Source organism: Talpa occidentalis, unplaced genomic scaffold (genome assembly GCF_014898055.3).
Source record: "Talpa occidentalis isolate TD23 unplaced genomic scaffold, MPIMG_talOcc4v2.1 talOcc4.10, whole genome shotgun sequence".
Lineage (NCBI taxonomy): Eukaryota > Metazoa > Chordata > Mammalia > Eulipotyphla > Talpidae > Talpa > Talpa occidentalis.
In genome coordinates, this window is record NW_023600993.1 from 95,712,958 (window position 1) to 95,731,295 (window position 18,338).

The following is an 18,338-nucleotide window of genomic DNA, read 5'->3' on the forward strand; positions in this document are numbered from 1 at the left end:
AGAGGTCTGCGCGCCATGCGGGACCCTCCTCCAGTGGCCGGGGAGCAGCCGGGGATCGAACCGGCGCCACAGAGGCCACGGGCAGCTTCGCAACCCAGCGCTCAACCGCTGCGCCACCAGGGAGGCCCTTGTTGATTTTGATTTTTACTTTGTCTTGATTAGTCTTTTTCCTGGTCTCTTATTTAGGTTTTCTAAGTTCCTGCTATGAGTGAGACCATCCGGTATTTTTCTTTTTCTTTCTGGCTTATTTCGCTGTAGGCTCTTTCACTCTTGAAAATGATGGGACAGCTTGGTTTCCTGAGAAAGGATGTCTCAGTAAAAACCATGGCAACATATTTGTGTGTCTTTGTGGGCTGTCCTTACTTTCTTGAATTTCCTTCTCTGTCCAATTGCTTGAACTCCTCTTTATCCTTCAAAACCCAAAAGCATCGTTAACTTCTCTGAAAATGTTCTCTAATTCCCAGGGTTGTTGGTTGTCTCCTCCTGCGTTCCCAGGCCTTGACCTGGCCCAGGTACTCAGAACACTTTATGGTGATGCTGGTTCCTTCTGTCTTCTCCCAAAGACTAAAAACTCCCTCCAATGCAGAGATGTATCACATTTGTCTTTGTAACCAGCACACATCATAAGCACTAAAAGGATGGACTTCAGGCCACAAAAGCTTTGAGGGAGGGCATTTATCATCCCACCCGTTCCTGGCCCGCAGTATGAATCATGAAGGGTTTGCTTCTGCTGAAGGAATCTGAACAGGGAAGTCTGCGTGTGAGGAGATTCTAATCTGGGAGCCACTGAGATTTCAACACACTCACTGGAGGTGCCAAGTAGGTCAGGCTGACAAATGAGTGGGCACTAAATGACACAAAAGCCCTCACATATGTAGAAGCTTCCAGGGCCACAAGGCTCATCTGCGTGAACTTTGTAGCTGTTCTTCCATGTTACTTCAATGAGGCTTAACTCTTCTCTGCCAAGAAAACTGTTCCCAACAGTTTTCTGATCCAGGTCTCAGGACTTTAAGACACGGACATGGCAGTGGGAAGGTGTAAATCAAGCTAAGAAATGACTGAACACATATTTAGTTTACAGGATTTAGGAGAAAAAATAAGAAAAACTACAGCCAAGAACTCCCCTCTAAATAACAAGTGGCTCAAGAAAGAGCTACACTGCCTTCACAAAGTGGGCTGATCTTTCGCTGGGTTTTGGACTTTATTAAGGGTTTTAGAAAGGAACACACGAAATGCTGGAATATGGGATTTTATTATCTCTAATTTACTTAATTCGCTTGTTTACACACGCGCGATCTGTGTGTACATAACAGTGGCAAGAGCCATTCTCTAAATACAATCTGGTACTCAGACTATGACAGATGCATGTGAAAAATGAGGCTTCAGTGCAAGAACCCCAGCACCGACAGATAACACAGCAAGGCGGTTTTCCGTGATCATGGAAGCCCTGGGCAGCCTCTTGTTCAGCACCTGGGGGCAACAGACACTTTCCAAAAGACGACACAAGACTATTTCAACAGGAGACTCAGTCCCCAGATGGCACTCAACAGATGTGCATTCCCTTGCCTTCTCCAGAGGCGCCACAAAGTTCCCAAGGCCTGGTCAAGGAATAGGAGGCTGAGGATGATCGCCTGCCAGCACTTGGGATAGTCAGGTCACATGCATCCTTTCCCATAATCCTGACATTATCATCCCACTTTACAGATGAGGAAAATGAGGCTTGCCCGTGGTGGTTAGGCAGCCATCACATTAGTGCCACCATCTGAACCCACATCTCATGTTTGCCTAAAATCGAACTAGTTCAGCTACACATACTCTCTCTGGTAGGGAGAGAGATCTTGTTCCCAAGAACAAGGCAAAAATGAGCAGGAAGTAGTGGAAGACTAATCAGTACACTGGGCTGGAAAACTGACACTTGCTGATTCAAGGCTGAAGGAGATATCAGATTTAAATGTAACAAATGAACTCTGGAGTGACCTTGTGCCTGTTGCTGCTGAACATGAAACTTAGGAGAACTTCCAATCCTTTCAACAAGCCCCCGGCACAGATCCTATCCCCAGTTTATGGCTATAAACACCCCAGAACAAAAAACCCGCTCCTGGAGGTCACCCCATTTTGCCAATGCCACGAAGGCACTGGGTGGGCACTTCCGCCCTCTCACCATCACAGGTGCTTCTGCCACTGTGGGTACAACATACCACACACTTCGAGCGATACAAATCAACCAGCAGCCCTTAAGAATACATATTTCAAATACATCTTTATATGAATTATGAAATACAATTTACCCAGGCTATTCCAGCCTTCGTGCTCCTAGCAACCTTAGCTGGAGTTAAGTCAGTCAAGTATAATTCTTACCTGTCAGTTAATGTTATCAGGCTAGATTGGGGGGTGGGGAAGGGACATCAGAGCACCCTCACGGACTACCCAAAAGTCAAGGGGCCTGGTTTAAAGGATTTAAAGAGACTAGCCTGTAGTGAGAGCGTGTATGTATGTGTGTGTGTGTGTGTGGGTAACTGTGCCCTTGTGAGATGGGGTGACAGGATTCTACTCTTCCCAGCACCCTCACAGTGCGGGTCACAGGACAAGGCTGGAAATGGAGAGTTGCTGCCAGGGGAAAAAAGAGTTCAAGAGGTCTAGGTTTGGTTTGGCTGATGATGCAAGAGAAGGGTGGGGCCAAAGACATGCCACCATTTAATGAGGACATCTTTGCAAACAGGTTGGCTCCCTGCCATTAGAAGCATTTCCTTCATCTCCCACTATATTAACCTTGTCCAAAGGTGAAGTGCCAAGGGCCACTTTCAGCTGAGTGATCAACGTACTCCTCGTTCTCGATGGTGCACACCACTCGTGTGTGGTCAGGAAAGTTTCAGTGCAAATACGCCTGTTTTGCAAAATTATTCTGACTCAGTTTATAACTCATGGAGTCATTGTTATAATGTCTGCTTTCTGGTTTAATTCTTATAAACAAACAGCCCTGTGAGATGGAATTTTATACCATAAGCCAAGAGCTTGGTTTATAAAAAGTAAATTAATGTTCATAAAAAACCTCAAGGCATGTACACATGTGCCAGAGGTGCAGCGCTGCAGTTCTGAGTTATTTTTCAGGAGTTTTATCAACCAAGAACAAAATGCCATGGTCGTCATTAAAAACTATAAAGTGTTCACTTAAAAGGAAAGGAAAAAAAAAAGTGACAAATGGTTCTAAAACCAATAGGTAACAGTAGACAACATGGACAGAACATCATCAATGCTCATTACATAAAATTCACCCAATATTCAGTCACACAGAGGCACTCCAGTTTGTTTAAATAGCTAATCACCAGCCAGTTGCAATATTTAACATTCCACAGATGAAATAAATACTACAACCTGATGGTGTCTTTCAGGCAGCTGGTTGTTAAAGAACCCTGCTGGAAATAAATGCTTATGCAAAATTGACCAGAGGGAATAATGATTAAATAACAGCATTAACAGCCATTGGAACAGAAGACAACCAGAATCAGGAGGAGTCATGGCAGCAGGGAGGGCGCCGAGGCCCTGGCTTCCCTTCCAGTCACAACAGAGGCTTTCCTGACTCCGTCCTCTAGGGACATAAAGGACAGTCCAAGTCTTGCCAGGGATGAAAAGTACCCGATGGGTAATGGTGGCGCTTGTGACACCAGGTGAAGTTGCCAAGGGCTGAACTCACTCCCCAGACTCTACCTCCACTCACCAAAACTGGCAAGCTTCCTCTCTGAAGTAGGAGCAATCATTTAGTCAAATAACTAAGAAAAATAAATGAAAAATACATTAGCCATTGTCCTGGTGTCACCCCCTTTGCTTCTCTTTTATTTCTTGTAACTGTCTCGTTTCAAATTCAAACAAGAGCTCTGGGGAGGAAGTCCGGGGGAAAAGGATTTCAGATACCAAAAGCCGTATGTCCCATACCAGCCCAGCAGACCGAAGAGGGTGCCGAACACTTTCTGGGACAAGTCATGGAAATAAACAGCCGTGCACAGAAACATCCACACCCAAATCAAGGTCAGGAAGCCCAGGGCAACCACCAGGGTGGTGATGGCAGTATGGAGGAAATGGCCTCGATCCGTCTTCACCTCGTGCAGCACAGCCATCTCCTCCACAATCACGAGGGCGCAGAAGGTCAGCAGGAAGGAGTGGCCCGAGATGTCAAAGCCATACCAAAAGCCTCCCCCTCCGTGGCACTGCTGCTTATTCTGGTGCTCCTTTCTGATCCCCTCTAGTGCCGGCGACTGGTAGCAGCTGCCCGTGTAGTGTTCAATGTTGGAGAAGAGGGCTGTGCAGACATACCAGATGGCTGTGCCCACAAGCAGGGTGCTCAGCCGCCGCAGGACCAAGCCCGCCTTGCCTGTCAGGTAGTAATTGGTGAGGGCGATGAAAGGCAGGAGGAGACAGAAGGTCCAGGCCCAGGCCACTTTGACAAAATACCTAGCAGAGGAGGAAAGCAGAAGTGAAGACAGGGGACATGACTCAGGTCTCTAGGTTTCCCTCCAAGGGAGGGAAAAAGGGAAAAGCTGACAGACAACTGTATAAAAGTCACAGACAACAGTAGAGTAGCCTCACTTCAGAGTACTTTAAAGATCTTAACTATTTGATCCTTAAACAACTCCATGAGGTAGGGATTGTAATTACCCCCCCACACACACCATTTTACAGATAAGAAAACTGAGCCACGAGCAGCATAATGTCCAAAGTGGAGGTCATAAATGGTGGAGCTAGGATTCAAATCCAGGGTTTGCTTAGCAAATAACCGAGCATCTAGCAAATGCCAGGAGCTTTCACATCCACTTACTTTCTCACAGAACAGTCACAACCCTGGGTGGAAGGTATCATTTGCTCCCCCCCTTTTTTAATGATTCATTTATTTATGCATACAACAACTGGGGTACAGGCCAGAGGTGAGGGAGGTGAGAGGATTCACCAGAGACAGAGTAGGGAGCAGGCAGAGATTCTTAAATACACTGTTGAGGGGAGCAGCGGGCGAGATAGGAGAAGTCTGCTGCGTCATGTAGGTCAGCTCCCTAGCCAGGAATTGAATTCATGTTGCAGTGGATGGAAATAGCCTGATAGCACTGTGTCTTTAACTGCTGCACCACCAGGGAGGCTCTCATTTGCTCCCTTTTGAGATAAAGAATCAAAGCTCAGAAACATTAGGTAACTAGTGGAGGGTCACTCACACAACCAGTCGCAGAGCAACCCAAGGTTTGGCCAGCAATGCCCATGCTTTTTCTGCACCATGGGTCTTTCCTGCATGGCATAAATGATCTTGGAACAGAACTTGATTTCATACTAGGTGACCCACGTTCAAATCCTGACTCTGACTTGACTCACTACACTCTCTAGGCCAGTTTCTTCAGCTATTGAACAGAATTAAGGGGACCACATTCCAGAGCCAATGAGTCACTAGCAGCAGAGGCTTGTAACGAAATGCCAGAATCCAAGGCTACCACCAAACAGAGACTTGTCTGCCAGGCTGCCTAGGCCCTGCTCACCCAAGCCAGACAAAGCAGCAGCTGCCTCATCTGCTTCACCTGCTCTCACCAAAGGTGGCTGCCCCGGAGACTGGCGTAGTAAACACATTACAAGCTACTTGGGGCTTCCTCCGCTTTCATGTTCTATTCTTAGCCCATCCTCCAGAGGGAAGAAAGGTGGACCAAGGACAGAATGACTCTTCCCTGGGTTCCAAAGATTTCACAGAGACCACCCAAGAGCCTGTCACCAAAATCTCCTCTGGGACTAACATGCAAGGATCCTGCCACAACCAAGACCTGCCAGGCATGTGACCAAGCTGCCTGGGAGAGAAACCAGGGTTTGAAGTCCATAAACAAAGTTGGGTTGTCTTTTAGGAGACCAAGCTGACGCTTCTTCTAAAAAAAGAATGCAGGCTCACATCAGGGAGAAACTTCTCAAAGTTTCCCCTACTGGAACAAATTGTTCCAGTAGGAAACATTAAAATTCAGGAGTTAAGGAAAGAAGGAGGGAGTGGGCAGAATTCAGCAGATGTTGCAAAGAGCCCTGCTGGCTGGGACTGCTTTCCTGGACCATGGCCATCAACTCTGAGCACTTAGAAGGTCCACGGAGATCCAGAGGAAAGGTCATGGGCTGGCAGGTTCCACTCCAGCGCCACTATCTTGGAGTGGGACTTTAGTCACAGGCTGGGACAAGGCTCTCGCCATGGAGAGGCGGGCTTGGTCCCCAGCCCAGGGAAAGGCCTTGGGGCGGAGGCGCGGGTCTGACACAGCAGGCAGGAGGCGGGTGACAGCTCCCCAGGCCAGGGCCCAACTCCTAACTCCAGAGGGGAGAACTGGGGGGTAGCAGCGATATAGGCCTGTGCATCTTCCCCGCCATGTCTCCCCATATAAAGACACACACAGACACACGCCCCTCTACACACGCCCCTCTGCACACACCCAGTGCACACACCCCGCGGCTGTCACTGCCCAGGCAAGCGCAGGGTGTCCCGCCTGGGTGTGCAAACACGAACTGTCAGGGACACCACATAGTCCTGGAGTCCCGCAGGGGCGCTCCGCGCGTGCAGGTGCCGCTGTCACGCTCGGGAGACGGCCTGCCCGCCCCTGACATCCCTCGGGGCGCCAAGCCCGGCTCCCCGGACCCGGGGCGGGCCGGCCATGGCGGGCAGGGGGGGCCGGGGCGCACTCACACGTTCAGGACGTTGCGCTTGTTGCTGAGGTAGCTCTCGGGCAGCGGGGAGAGCTCCTTGAGGACGGAGCCCACCAGCATGGAGGCGACGAGCGCCAAGGGAAGGTAACGTCGCACCGCAGCCCGCACCAGCGTCCCCCTGAGGAGCCACGCGCAGCGCTCCAGGTGCTCCATGCCGGACCTCGTCGGCCACCGTCCGCCGCCCGCGCCCTCTCGGCCACCGTCCCGGCCTCCGCCCGGGTGGGGCCGAGGCTACCTGCGGGCGCATGCGCGCTGGGCGCGCCCCGCCCCCGAGGCGCTCCGGGGCCCGCGTGCTCCCCCTGCTGGTCGCTGGTGGCCTCTGCAGCCCCGCGTCGCCGAGCTCCCGGATCCCAGTGCCTTTTCTTTTCTTTTTTTTTTTTTAATTTAATTATTTATACAAGACTGGAGTACAGGCCAGAGGCGCGGGAGGGTGAGAGGATTCACCAGAGAGAGCGGGGAACAGAACAGGCAGATGGACCGAAATACACCGCTGAGGGGAGCAGCGGGCACCACAGGAGAGGTCTGCCGCGCCATGTGGGTATCTCCCTGGCTGACCTGGAATCGAACCTGTGCTGCAGAGGCCGTGGATAGCGTCCCAGCGCAGTGCTCAACCCGCTGAGCCACCGGGGAGGCCCTCCCTTGCTTTATTTTTATTTTTATGGGTCTCGCAGCTGGACAACTAGGTCTGTGAACTGGTTTTACTTTCAGTCGCTGCTTCTTGCTCTGTTCTGGGAAAACAGAAAAAGCGTTGGCACAACTGTTTGCTGGAAGAATAAATGTAGCACTGTGGGAACTGAAGACTGCTTCAGTCACAGCATCATGTAGTCCCTCTTGGAGACATCGCTTCTGTCCGAGCCTTAGTTTGCTTATCTGTAAAATGGGAAGACAAGAGATCACCCTTCCATTGGTGAACTCAGGGGTTCCTTACCATGATCCAGGTATAGAAACATGAGGTTAAATTTCCTTAGAAATAAATGCACACAGTAGTTATTAACTTTAAATTTTAAATTATATACTCATTTATTTTTACTTAAGAAAACCTATTATCTTGAGTGAAAATACCGGGCTCTGGGAGTTAGTAAGATTAGATGAGCGCATTGGTAATTCAGTCACTCAAGTGATCATGGAGCTAAACCCTCTCCCTGGCGGGTATCTAATTCAGTGTTGCCCAACCTTGAGTCATTTCTTTGCCACTGTATTCATTTTCCAGGGCTGCCATAACAAATTACAACAAATGTGTTGGCTTAAAATAACAGAAAGTTGTTCTCTCACACTTCTGGAAACCAGAAGTCTAAAATCAAGCTATTAGCAATTAGGGCCTTCTGGAGGCTCTAAAGAGGATTTCCCTCTGTTAAAGATAGAAAAAACAGGCCTAAGATGGAGTTCTTTATGCTGAGCCCTCACTCAGACTTAATACCCATTGCAGTTTCAACCTCTCCCCAATGTGTGATCCTAAACCAAACAGGGGTTTCCTGATCAGCACCTGGAAACACCTGTGAAGTCATTTGCACATCATACGCTCCCCCTCACCCAGGGAAGTTGGCTTTACCCGAAATAATCTTTTCTTCTGCTAATAACCTTGCCCCACCCGCTTTCTGTTTTTAAATACTCTGCAATTTGCAGCCTAAAGATGGGATGCTGCCTGATTCATGAATCATTTAATAAAGTCAATTAGATCTGGAAAGTTGTGGTTTGTGCTTTTTAATACCAGTGCCTGTATCCTAGCTTCTGGTAACTGCTGGCCATCCCTGGCATAAATCCAATTTCTGCCTCCTCTCCAGGTGGTCTTCTCCTTTCTGTGTCTCCGAATGTCCTCTCTTGTCTATTATCCTAAATCCAGGATAGTCTAGTCTTGAAATTACCTTAATTAAAAGATTGTATTTCCAGGGCCTCCCTGGTGTTAAGGCACAAGGGGCTAAGTGTCAGCACTATCAAGTTATCAACAGCCACTGCAACATGAGTTCGATCCCTGGTCAGGGAGGTGACCCGCATGGCGCAGCAGGCCTCTCCTGTCTTGCTGGCTGCTCCCCTCAGCAGTATATTTCAGTCAATCTGCCTGTTCTGCTCCCCACTCTGTCTGGTGAATCCTCTCACCCCCCAATACCCCGCACCTCTGGCCTACACTCCAGCTCTTGTATGCATAAAATAAAATAAAACAAAATAAAATAAAATAAATCTTAAAAAAAAAAGATTGTGTTTCCAAATAAAATCACATTCATAGGTGTCACAGATTAAAACTTTGACTTCTCTCTTTGGAGATCCCCATTCAACCCATTACAACCACCTTGAATTTGGTCTGTTTATTTCATATCTGTATTTCCATAGAACGGAAATTGGTGTGTTTCATTTGAGGTCTGCAGCTTTATCCCTGGAGAGATTTTTGAAGACTGAGTTAAATTGTAATTTTATAGAGCTGAAACACTGTAATTCTCTGGGGATTTTCCATCTTTCCTTTTTTAAAACTTCTGCCCTTATTAGGACACACATATTTATGCTGTGAGTCCAGTGGTATGCCTGTGAGACGCTTATTAAATTTTTAGGACTTTTGCAAGCTGATTATTAAACACAACCATTATTAAAAAGTAGATAAACTAAGAATTAATAACAATTCTCAAAACAAATACTCAAAACTCATTCTAATTATTTTTACTGTATTTTATTATTATCTAGGCTTACATTTATAAAATGTGTCCATTTTGCTACTGTCCAGCTCCTCCCAAGTCCATGTTCAGTGACATCATATTGGTTGCTTGAAACTAGCCACAGCAGAAGTATTTACACTCAGGAAATTGGAAGTGCCAGGCTTATTTTTTGGGGGGAAGGGGTTTGTTGATTTTCTAGATTGTGATACATCTTTGTCAAAACACAATTGAATTGAAAATGTAGGTTGGCCATGAACACAAGAGTCCAGCAAAAATCAATGACAGCATTCTGTGAGAATCAATTCACTCTATAGAATTTACAGTACAGTCTTTGTCTATTTTCTCCTCTGTAAATTATGGGCTCTACAGTCTTCATATTAAGAAATATGTATGGTAAACTTTTGTACATCTATGCTTAGGCATTTTCCTCTAGATAGCTAATCGTTAACATCTATCCATTTAACACAGCTTGTGGTCCAGTATACACATAAAGTTGTATGTGTAGCATATGTGTGAATAAATATACTAATAGATATATCGATGCAGCTATAATTATAGCTTCATGACAGTTCATGACAGTTTGAAGATTATGTTATATGTGAGGAGCTCTATATTTCAATTCAATTATAAATTCAATTCATGGTTTTTTTTTTAAATGCTGGTCACATTTTACAACTCACTAATGGGTGAGGATCTAAGTTTGGAAAACATTGCACTAGAAGACATTAAGGCATTAGAGGATGATTCTCTGCCCTTCCCCACCAGGGGGTGGTAGAAAACAACGTATTTGGGGGTTCTAACCTGTCTAAGAACAGTGGTACCACTTGTTGGTTTTCATTCCTTCTTTATCTATTCAACAAAGACTTCTTAGAAGCCAATGGTCTCTAACATCAAGATACTTAAAATCAAGGGAAGGTGATCATCTATTCAGCCAGTCAACATTTATTAACTATTTACTATGCACGGAGCACTGGCTTTGAATGGGTGAACTTCCTTAATAACTGCAGATACATCAGCCTTTAAAAATAGTCTCACTTCTGTGAGCAGAAGGGTTAGAGTTGCTTCACGGCTCCTCCTAGCAGTGGATTTCAGTGGATCCACCTGTTCTGCTCCCCTCTCTGTCTCTGATGAGTCCTCCCACCCCTTGCACCTCTGGCATACACCCCACTTCTTGTATGAATATATAAATCTTTAAAAATTAATAAAAAATAAAATCTCTCCATAAAGTTTTACAATTTGCTGAAACACATTTCCAAGGTTTGAGGCTGGATGATCCTGAAGCCACATTTCACAAAGGGCATTTCAGGAGGACACAGGAAGGAGCCAATGAAAGAAAGGCTCTCACAGGCTGAAGGCGGGACAACTTGAGCATAATAAGATTAATTGCTGTGAATGGAACACATACTTATGTTTAAATCCATGGATTCAAAGTTGTACTTTAAAAGTAACGCCACCTTACAAGAAATCAACTCACTGTTTTAAAAACTGGTAAATAAAGAATGAACATTTTTCTTGCCTCTCCTATGTGAACTGAAGCACTGAGTAGCCAGAGTAGATGAGTTTCTTGTTAAACAGCTCAACTAATAAATGAAGAAAGGACAGAATTGTAACATCACCATAGGTGACATGGAGGTAAAAATGTTGGTTTGGAATATGGGTGACTTGCATATTAAAGAGTAGTTTACAGATCCTGACAAAGAGAAAAGTTTAATAAAGTAAATGCTCAGCACCATTTTTAATTAAATCTCTAAAAAATCCATCTCTTAAGGTTTCAAAATTTTAAATCACAGTATCATAATTTTGACCTTTGTTCAGAAATTAATGGTTTAGATTATTGGTTTAGATTTGTTAGAACCACATTTGAAGAAGCACATGACTTGACGTTTTCAACAGAAATGGAAAATTAGCACCAAAAATTTGTCTGCTACCAAAAAGTAACATTTTTTATTGAATGCTAAATGTAATTTCATAAATGTCATATATGTATCACTTTTGTTGCCCAAATTTAGAGATTATAGAAATTATCTAGAAGTCCCAGCCTCTCCGGGACAAAGAAATATTGTTAGTCTAATTTTTTGAAGGTCACTTTTTCATGTCTTTGTTTTGATGGTAGTTTTAATTTTTTTGAAAAATGTCAAATCTCTAAATTTGTGGAATGGTTGCAGGGAAATTATCTGAAGTTACAAATGTGCTTTGGCCAGATTGGACATAAATATATACATAAACTGCAAGATTAAATAAAAGGCAATGAAAACTGGGGCCTCCCAGGCGGCGCAGCGGTTGAGCGCTGGGTTGCGAGGCTGCCCGCAGCCTCTGCAGCGCCGGTTCAATCCCCGGCTGCTCTCCGGCCACCGGAGGAGGGTCCCACATGGCGCGCAGACCTCTCCTGCTATACCCGCTGCTCCCCTCAGCAGTGTACTTCGGTCCTTCTGCCTGCTCTGCTCCCCACTCTGGCTCTGGTGAATTCTCTCACCCTCCTGCCCTTCTGACTGTACCCAGTGCCTGTATAAATAAATAAATAAAAATAAATCTTTAAAAAACAAAAAGGCAATGAAAACTGATGCTGTCTTTTCATAAAGAATTTTTCTTCTTTATAACCACATTTCATGAGACTGCTACTGACTCATAAGGAGGGTAACTTCTACTGGTACAGAATACAAAAAAAAGTGTTTCCATTGAAGAAGAGATCTTTATTTTGAAATAATCTTGGTCTTTTAATATAAATTGTGGGTAAGAGTAAAAAAATAGTAAATTGGCCTATATTACCTGATGAGATGGCAAAAAGCAATAGGCAGTCGTTATGGATTAGGAATAATACCAGAGATGATATCATCAGGTCCTCAAATAAAATTGTTTCATTATAATGTTGATGAGTAAAAAACCAAGTTGACTGATATTGAATCAAACCACCTTATTCCAGGACCTGCTGTTTCTGTGTCCTTTTGCTTCGAGTCACAGTTTCTAAGAACCTGGTCAAACTGTTAAGTGAGAATTTACTGTACTTTTTAATCTATTGATTCATTTGTTCATTTTCTGTCTCCTCCACTTGAATGTCAGCCAGAGGGTAAGGAACATTGCTTATTTTATTCACTGATGCATCCTCCCAAGTGTTTAGAACTCTGTTACTATTTATCACTAATAGTCATCATTACTTTAATGTTAAATATATTGAAGAATGTTTTATCTCCTGATGTAAAGGAAAGTATTTTGAAATATAAGCTCACTCCTAGATAAACAGAAGAGAAACAGCAGAAAATAATCGAAAATAAGTATGCAATTATTTTAAAATAAATTATGAATTATGAATTTTAAACCTTAAAAATCCCTTAAATCATAAGAGGTTATGAAATCGCTATAGGGGTTTTTTCCTGGCCCTTGAGTCAGAGAGTAGAAGGATGAGGGGTGACGTGGAGGATGCTTGGTGCCACTGAGGGAAGAACTCCATAGGACCAGGGAGCAGCAGGGAAGAGTTCTTGCAAGAGATGATTTCTATGGAAGCAGAGTTCAGAAGAATCCATTGGCCAGGGCCTGGCTGAGGAGCAATGGGAAGCGGCCACTCCAGGGTGAGCAACCCACAGGTGCCCTTTACTTGGCGGCTGTGCCTGAAAGGATACACTGGCCGGAATTTGGGGAAGCGGGAGGAGAAAGAGGCTGAGGGTAGCCGCCCAGTAATTCTCCCTGTGGGTGGCCTCTGGTTCACAGCTCCTGGCCAGCAGCAAAAGCATCCTTGCCCAGCACCAATCCCTTTCTTCTGAGCTCCCCTCTGGAGGGGCGCCTCCGGAGGGGCCAGGGTAGCCACTCCCTGGGGTGAGGCCTCAGAGCTAAGCTAGCTGGCCCTAAGGGCTGCTGAGGGAGAGCCGCAATCCTGCTGGGTTCCTGTGCAGACCACAGCGGGGCAGTCCAGGGGCTCCCCTGGACCCTACAATCCCGGCCCCCTCCACCACCCTACAGACTGCTCCCTGCTCTGGCAAGGGCTCCTGTAGACAGACCCCAGACCCTCCTCTCTCCCGCAGCCACAGGGCTGAAGCCTGGGTGGAGGGGCCTTTTGTATTCTGAAGGAACTTGGGGAAAAATAGAAATAAAAGCAAGGAACCGAGTCTCCCACTGTCAGTATAAGGATTACCTATGGGGTGGAGGGAGGACACTGGGATCAGAGGGATCCCAATAATAACAATAAATAGTAATATTCACCATTAATACCAATATTAACGTGTCTTCTGGTTCTTTACCTGGGGGTAGTCACAGATGTAAGCTTTTTAAAATATTCGCAAAACTATATATTTATATTTTACCAAGCTTGTATGTTTATTATATTTCACAAGTTTAAAAGATGTTTTTTTTTTTTTTAAAGGAGCTCCAAACTAGCAAAAAAAAATATGCCTTGCTTCTAGGAGTCACTGTTTTATTGACTAAATTCCAGGCAGTGTGCTAAGTTCTTTCCTGATTTGAATTTTCCCTTCTCACAGCAATTCCACAGGCAGGGACTAACATTATTCCATTTTTCAGATGAAAACACTGAGGCATAGAGAGGCTAAGAAGTTTAGCCAGATCACACAGCAAGCATCCAGCAGACCGGAGACTCAAGCTAGGGTGATGCTTAACCACTGGTATCCTGAGTCTGGGACAGTCATTCTAACCTTTCTGTCTGCCAGAAATAGCCACTCAGCTGGTCACAGCACTCTGCAAGTTTACAAAGTCTCAGTGGATTCAGTTAAAAGGCCATTTAGTAGCCAGGTTCAGAATACCCCATGCACCAGGGCTCTAAAGTAGCTCAGCTGGAAAAGCCTTAGATTAAAGCAAGTGGTTTATTTGCTTGGCATGGGTTCAAGTGTGTGCTTAGCATTTTGGGCTCTTTATGAGACAAGGGAGGCTGTTTTGCTCACCTAAAAAATAAGAACGGTATTGTGCTGACTTTCCTGAGCTGATAACTAAACAAAATTTTATTTTGCCTGATGTCAAGCAAACAGTAGGTGCACAATAGATGGCTAGCTCTGAAATAAAGATGCTCGTCTTTGGCTGCTCATAGCGGCTTGTGAGACAGGTAAGGCAAAGTGTCGCCGTTCCCATTTAACAGAGGGGACATTTGACTCCATTCTCTCTCCACTGAAGAGCAAGGCAGTGAGTGGGGTCCCATGGGTGTTTTCCCTCCTGCGCAGGTCAAATTCTTAAGGTTGGATGCTGGGAGATGCTGGTGGCCGAGCCCCTCGCCCAGCACAGGAATGTGGGGCACTGTGGCAGGGTGGTATGGGGAAGCAGGGTACTGACTCCGAGGCTTTTCCGCTGCAGCTGCGCGGGCTGACCACACAGCAAATTCCACAGCCACACCTGGCCTTGCAGCTGTCTGCTCTGGACAAGCATGAGGATCCTCCGAGCCTCCTGCCCCCATCCTGGAGGGCGGGCCTTGCCTCCTGGTGACCTCAGGCTGGGGAATGCTGGACCAGAGCATGGGGGTGAGGGGGCAGAGAATCAGTTTCCTCCTGGGGTTAAGCACACTCCCAGCCTCATCCCCTTTCTGGAGGGAGCCTAGTCCTCTCTGACAGCCAGGAGCTAAAGAGCTCCCCAGCTGAGCTCTTACTAATACCCCGGTTCAGAATGCCTAGAGGGAGGGGAAAGCTGGGGAAGGAAACCGCAGGAGCACCCCCTTGCTTCAGGGATCTGGGGATCTATGGAAAATCAACTCCCAGGAGGTCGGACTGGAATGAGGTGCCCTCTTTCTCTAAGATCTAAGTCCTAGTCTGCTCTGTCCACCTGCTTTCCACCTCCATTCCCCATCCTCAAGGTCCAGGCACAGGGCAGAGGAGGCGCTCAGACTCACCAGCCCTGCAGTGGGTGTGGCATTCAAGGGCCCCAACCTGCAAGAAATGGCCTCTGCTCACCTCTGACCCCAGCTGTCAACACACCTGTTACACTCTCCTCACTCTCTATGTCTTCCCTAATCTGCCTTTTTTCAGTGTTTCAAATAAACCGAATTCTTCCAGCCTCAGCGCCTTCACCCCTGCTGTTCCCTCTCCTTGAACTGCTGTCACCCTGCTCACCCCTTTGTCTGGCTTCCCTTTCACCCAGCTAACCTCCACTCCTTTTTCTGTTCTCTGCTTAATCATCACATCTTACTAATGTAGGGACCAATGGGGCATCTTGAAAATTCTTGGTCCACAGCTCTTGGACATGAAGTCCAGAATCAGCTGGCTAACTTCCTCCAGAAGCTGGCATCTCATTGCATCTATTAATCAGGTGAGACTTGACGATGCAGTTTTACTAAAAATGATGTGATGTGAGTGTCTGAAGATACAGAAGCAAGCTCCTTCCCTCAAAGAGCTGGTTTGCCTATGTGCTTCCTTTTTTTCTTTGTTTCATTTCCTGAGAGAGGATCTGATTGGATACATTTGACAGATGAGGAAACTGAGGTTCAGAAGATGAAGTAATTGCGCCAGGTACTATGGGGTGAGCGGGTGCTAGGGCTGAGACGCTCCCATGTCCGTCTGACTCCTGAGCCTGCCCGTTGAGTCAGTTTGGTTCTATGGGCTTGGCTTGTGTGTGTTTGCACGCTGGGTGTGTTTCTACGTTGGGTGTGTTTCCTTGAACTCCAAGTGGAAAAGCATCTATATTTGAAGATGAATGTGCTTTGGGATTGAGTAGGAGTGTAGGCATGTCTGCTCTGTTGGCCTGTGACTTGTTTGGTGGCTGTTGGGGTCTTTTACCATGTGTGTGTAGTATTGGGGGTTTTGGTGGGTGTATTGGATAGGAAGTAAGTGCTGGGGAGGCCAGAATGAGATTTCTGTTGGTGTGTGTTTTCTGATATAGTCTTTTAATTTTATACTTGAAAGAACTCTTACATACAAAAAAGATTTTAAAAAGCCATATCTAGGGCCTCCCTGGTGGCTCAAGGGGTTAAGTTTCAGCCCTATGAAGCTATCTGCCAGGGAGCTACCCACATGGCGCAGCAGACCTCTCCTGTCTCGCCCATTGCTCCCCTCAGCAGTGTATTTCAGTCAGTCTGCCTGTTCTGCTCACTACTCTGTCTCTGATGAATCCTCTCACCCCCTGCACCTCTGGCCCACACCCCAGTTCTTGGATGCATAAATAAAATAAATCTTTTTTAAAAATCATATCTAAATCTAAATCCTTTTGTTCGAGTATAGCTTAATTAAATGTCTGGCTCTCTGTCTCTGTGCAGATGGAGCGGCAGCAGAATCAGCCTGGCCGGGTATCCATCCCTCCTCCGCCACCCACTGATATGTGATCCGAGGCAAAGACTCCCCTCTTTGCACCTCAGCTTCCCCCTGTAGATAAAGATGGGAGGGGGATAATAACAGCACTGACCTGATAGGGTTGTCCTGAAGATTCAGTGAGCTCTTCTGCATCCAGGGCTTATGACAGTGCCGGGTGCTGAGCGAGGAGGCCAGCCCCCGCCATATGGCTGTCACGCATCAGACATGGATGACGTGTACAGGGTGGGCTTCTGTGTATTTGTGCAAGGGCACCTGGGGGTGTAGCAGGAAGGAGCTGAGAGGCTGGGGGCTGAGCTGTCTCTGATTTGTGGGGAGAGTTGTGCTTGTTCGTACAGGCATGTGTGCGTGTGTTCCACGGGGGTGGGCGTGCCTTCCGCGTGTGCGTGTGGGTGTTCCCGCCAGAGCCCCAGCTCCACGCAAGCTCCATGTGCCTCCGTCTCTGCATCTGTTCAGGGGGTAAGGTCATGACTCAAGGCAGCTGTGGGGACCAAGTGAGCAGTGGATGAGAAGTCCCTGACCGCCTCAAGCTCAGGGCACTTGGAGAGGTTCATGTTAAGCATCTGGTCAGTGCTGACACTCCTGGGTTCCGGCTGGGGTGTCCATCCCTCCTCATTGTGGCTCGTTGTGTCTGCTGCCCATGGACTGCACAGCTATCCGAGGGGTACAGGGGATCCCTGCCTGCCCCAGGCACCCTCAGTCTACTTTCTCCACTGAGGCCCAGAGGATAGCGATTTGCCCCAGGATGTCCACCACACTCAAAGATCACAGCTTGTTTCTCTTGTCCTTCTGGTGTGGTGGGAAAACCCAGGGGCACAGCCCCATCCTCACTGCTGCTGCCCACCCCCTCCCCGAGCACTCACAGTGAGCTGCCCAGCGCAGGGCGGGGGGGCGGCCCAGTTGCAAGGTGTGTGCTTTGGCAGCTGGGACTGTCTGAGCCTCAGAGGCTGAGGTTGTGCGCTGTCTGAGGTGGCAATTCCATGTGTCTGGGGAGGACCCCCACTGGGGTAGCCGGTGCTGGCCCCAGACCTGCGTCACCAGCAGCACCAGGACTCACCTTGGTACTCTGAGAGGACGTTGCCTGGGGCTCCTAAGAGGTTGCTGGAGAGGCGGCAGGATTAACGATGCTTCCACTTTCTTTTTATTATATAATGCCCTTCTTGTAAGTCTACCCCTTCCACATCCTTGCCCTGATCCAGCCTAGCACACACTGCAAGAGCGGGCAGCAGAGGGCGAGAGTAAATCGGCAGTCAGAGCCTCCTGTCCAAGTCCAGCTGCTGGAAGGGCGGGGAGGGGGCTGTGGGGCTGCGGATGGCACATGCCATCAGCTCCCATTAAAGTCACTGTGTTGCCAGGTGGGACAGGGTGTCTGCAAGGTCCCCGCTCCTCGGGCGCCTCCTGATCTGCCCAGGTTGACCTTTGGGGTATACGCACCCCAGTAGGCCTGGTCTTCCTAAGCCTCTCTGACCTCTCCTATTTCAACATTTCTCTCTTCTCTGCAATCCCCTGCCCCCAGCCCCATCTTTCTCTCCTCGCTTCTGTTCTGTCTCTCTTAAGTTCTTTCTGTCTCTTTTTCTCTCTCTTTCTACCTTTCTGTTTCCTTTATCCCTTTCCTCTGTACCCTTTTTTTCCCAGGTCCCTTTTTGGTCTCATTTTTCCCCCTTGGCTTCTTGTTTTTCTTTCTCTCTACCTCTTTCATTCTCCATCTTCTGGTTCTTTCTGGGTCTTGTGCTCAATCTCAAAATTGCAGCAGCTCAGGGACGAGGCCCTG

At 47.2% G+C, this 18,338-nt stretch overlaps 1 protein-coding gene across 1 annotated transcript; it reads right to left on the reverse strand.

The window, feature by feature from the left end:
- Positions 1 to 103: 103 nt before the first annotated feature.
- On the reverse strand, positions 104 to 6,889 carry FITM2 (fat storage inducing transmembrane protein 2). The gene is made up of 2 exons (XM_037499125.2): positions 6,680 to 6,889; positions 104 to 4,446 (listed from the first exon to the last, which is right to left on the reverse strand). Exons 1-2 carry the CDS (start codon positions 6,850 to 6,852, stop codon positions 3,831 to 3,833), a joined length of 789 nt encoding a protein of 262 aa, XP_037355022.1. The 5' UTR covers positions 6,853 to 6,889; the 3' UTR covers positions 104 to 3,830.
- Positions 6,890 to 18,338: the final 11,449 nt, after the last annotated feature.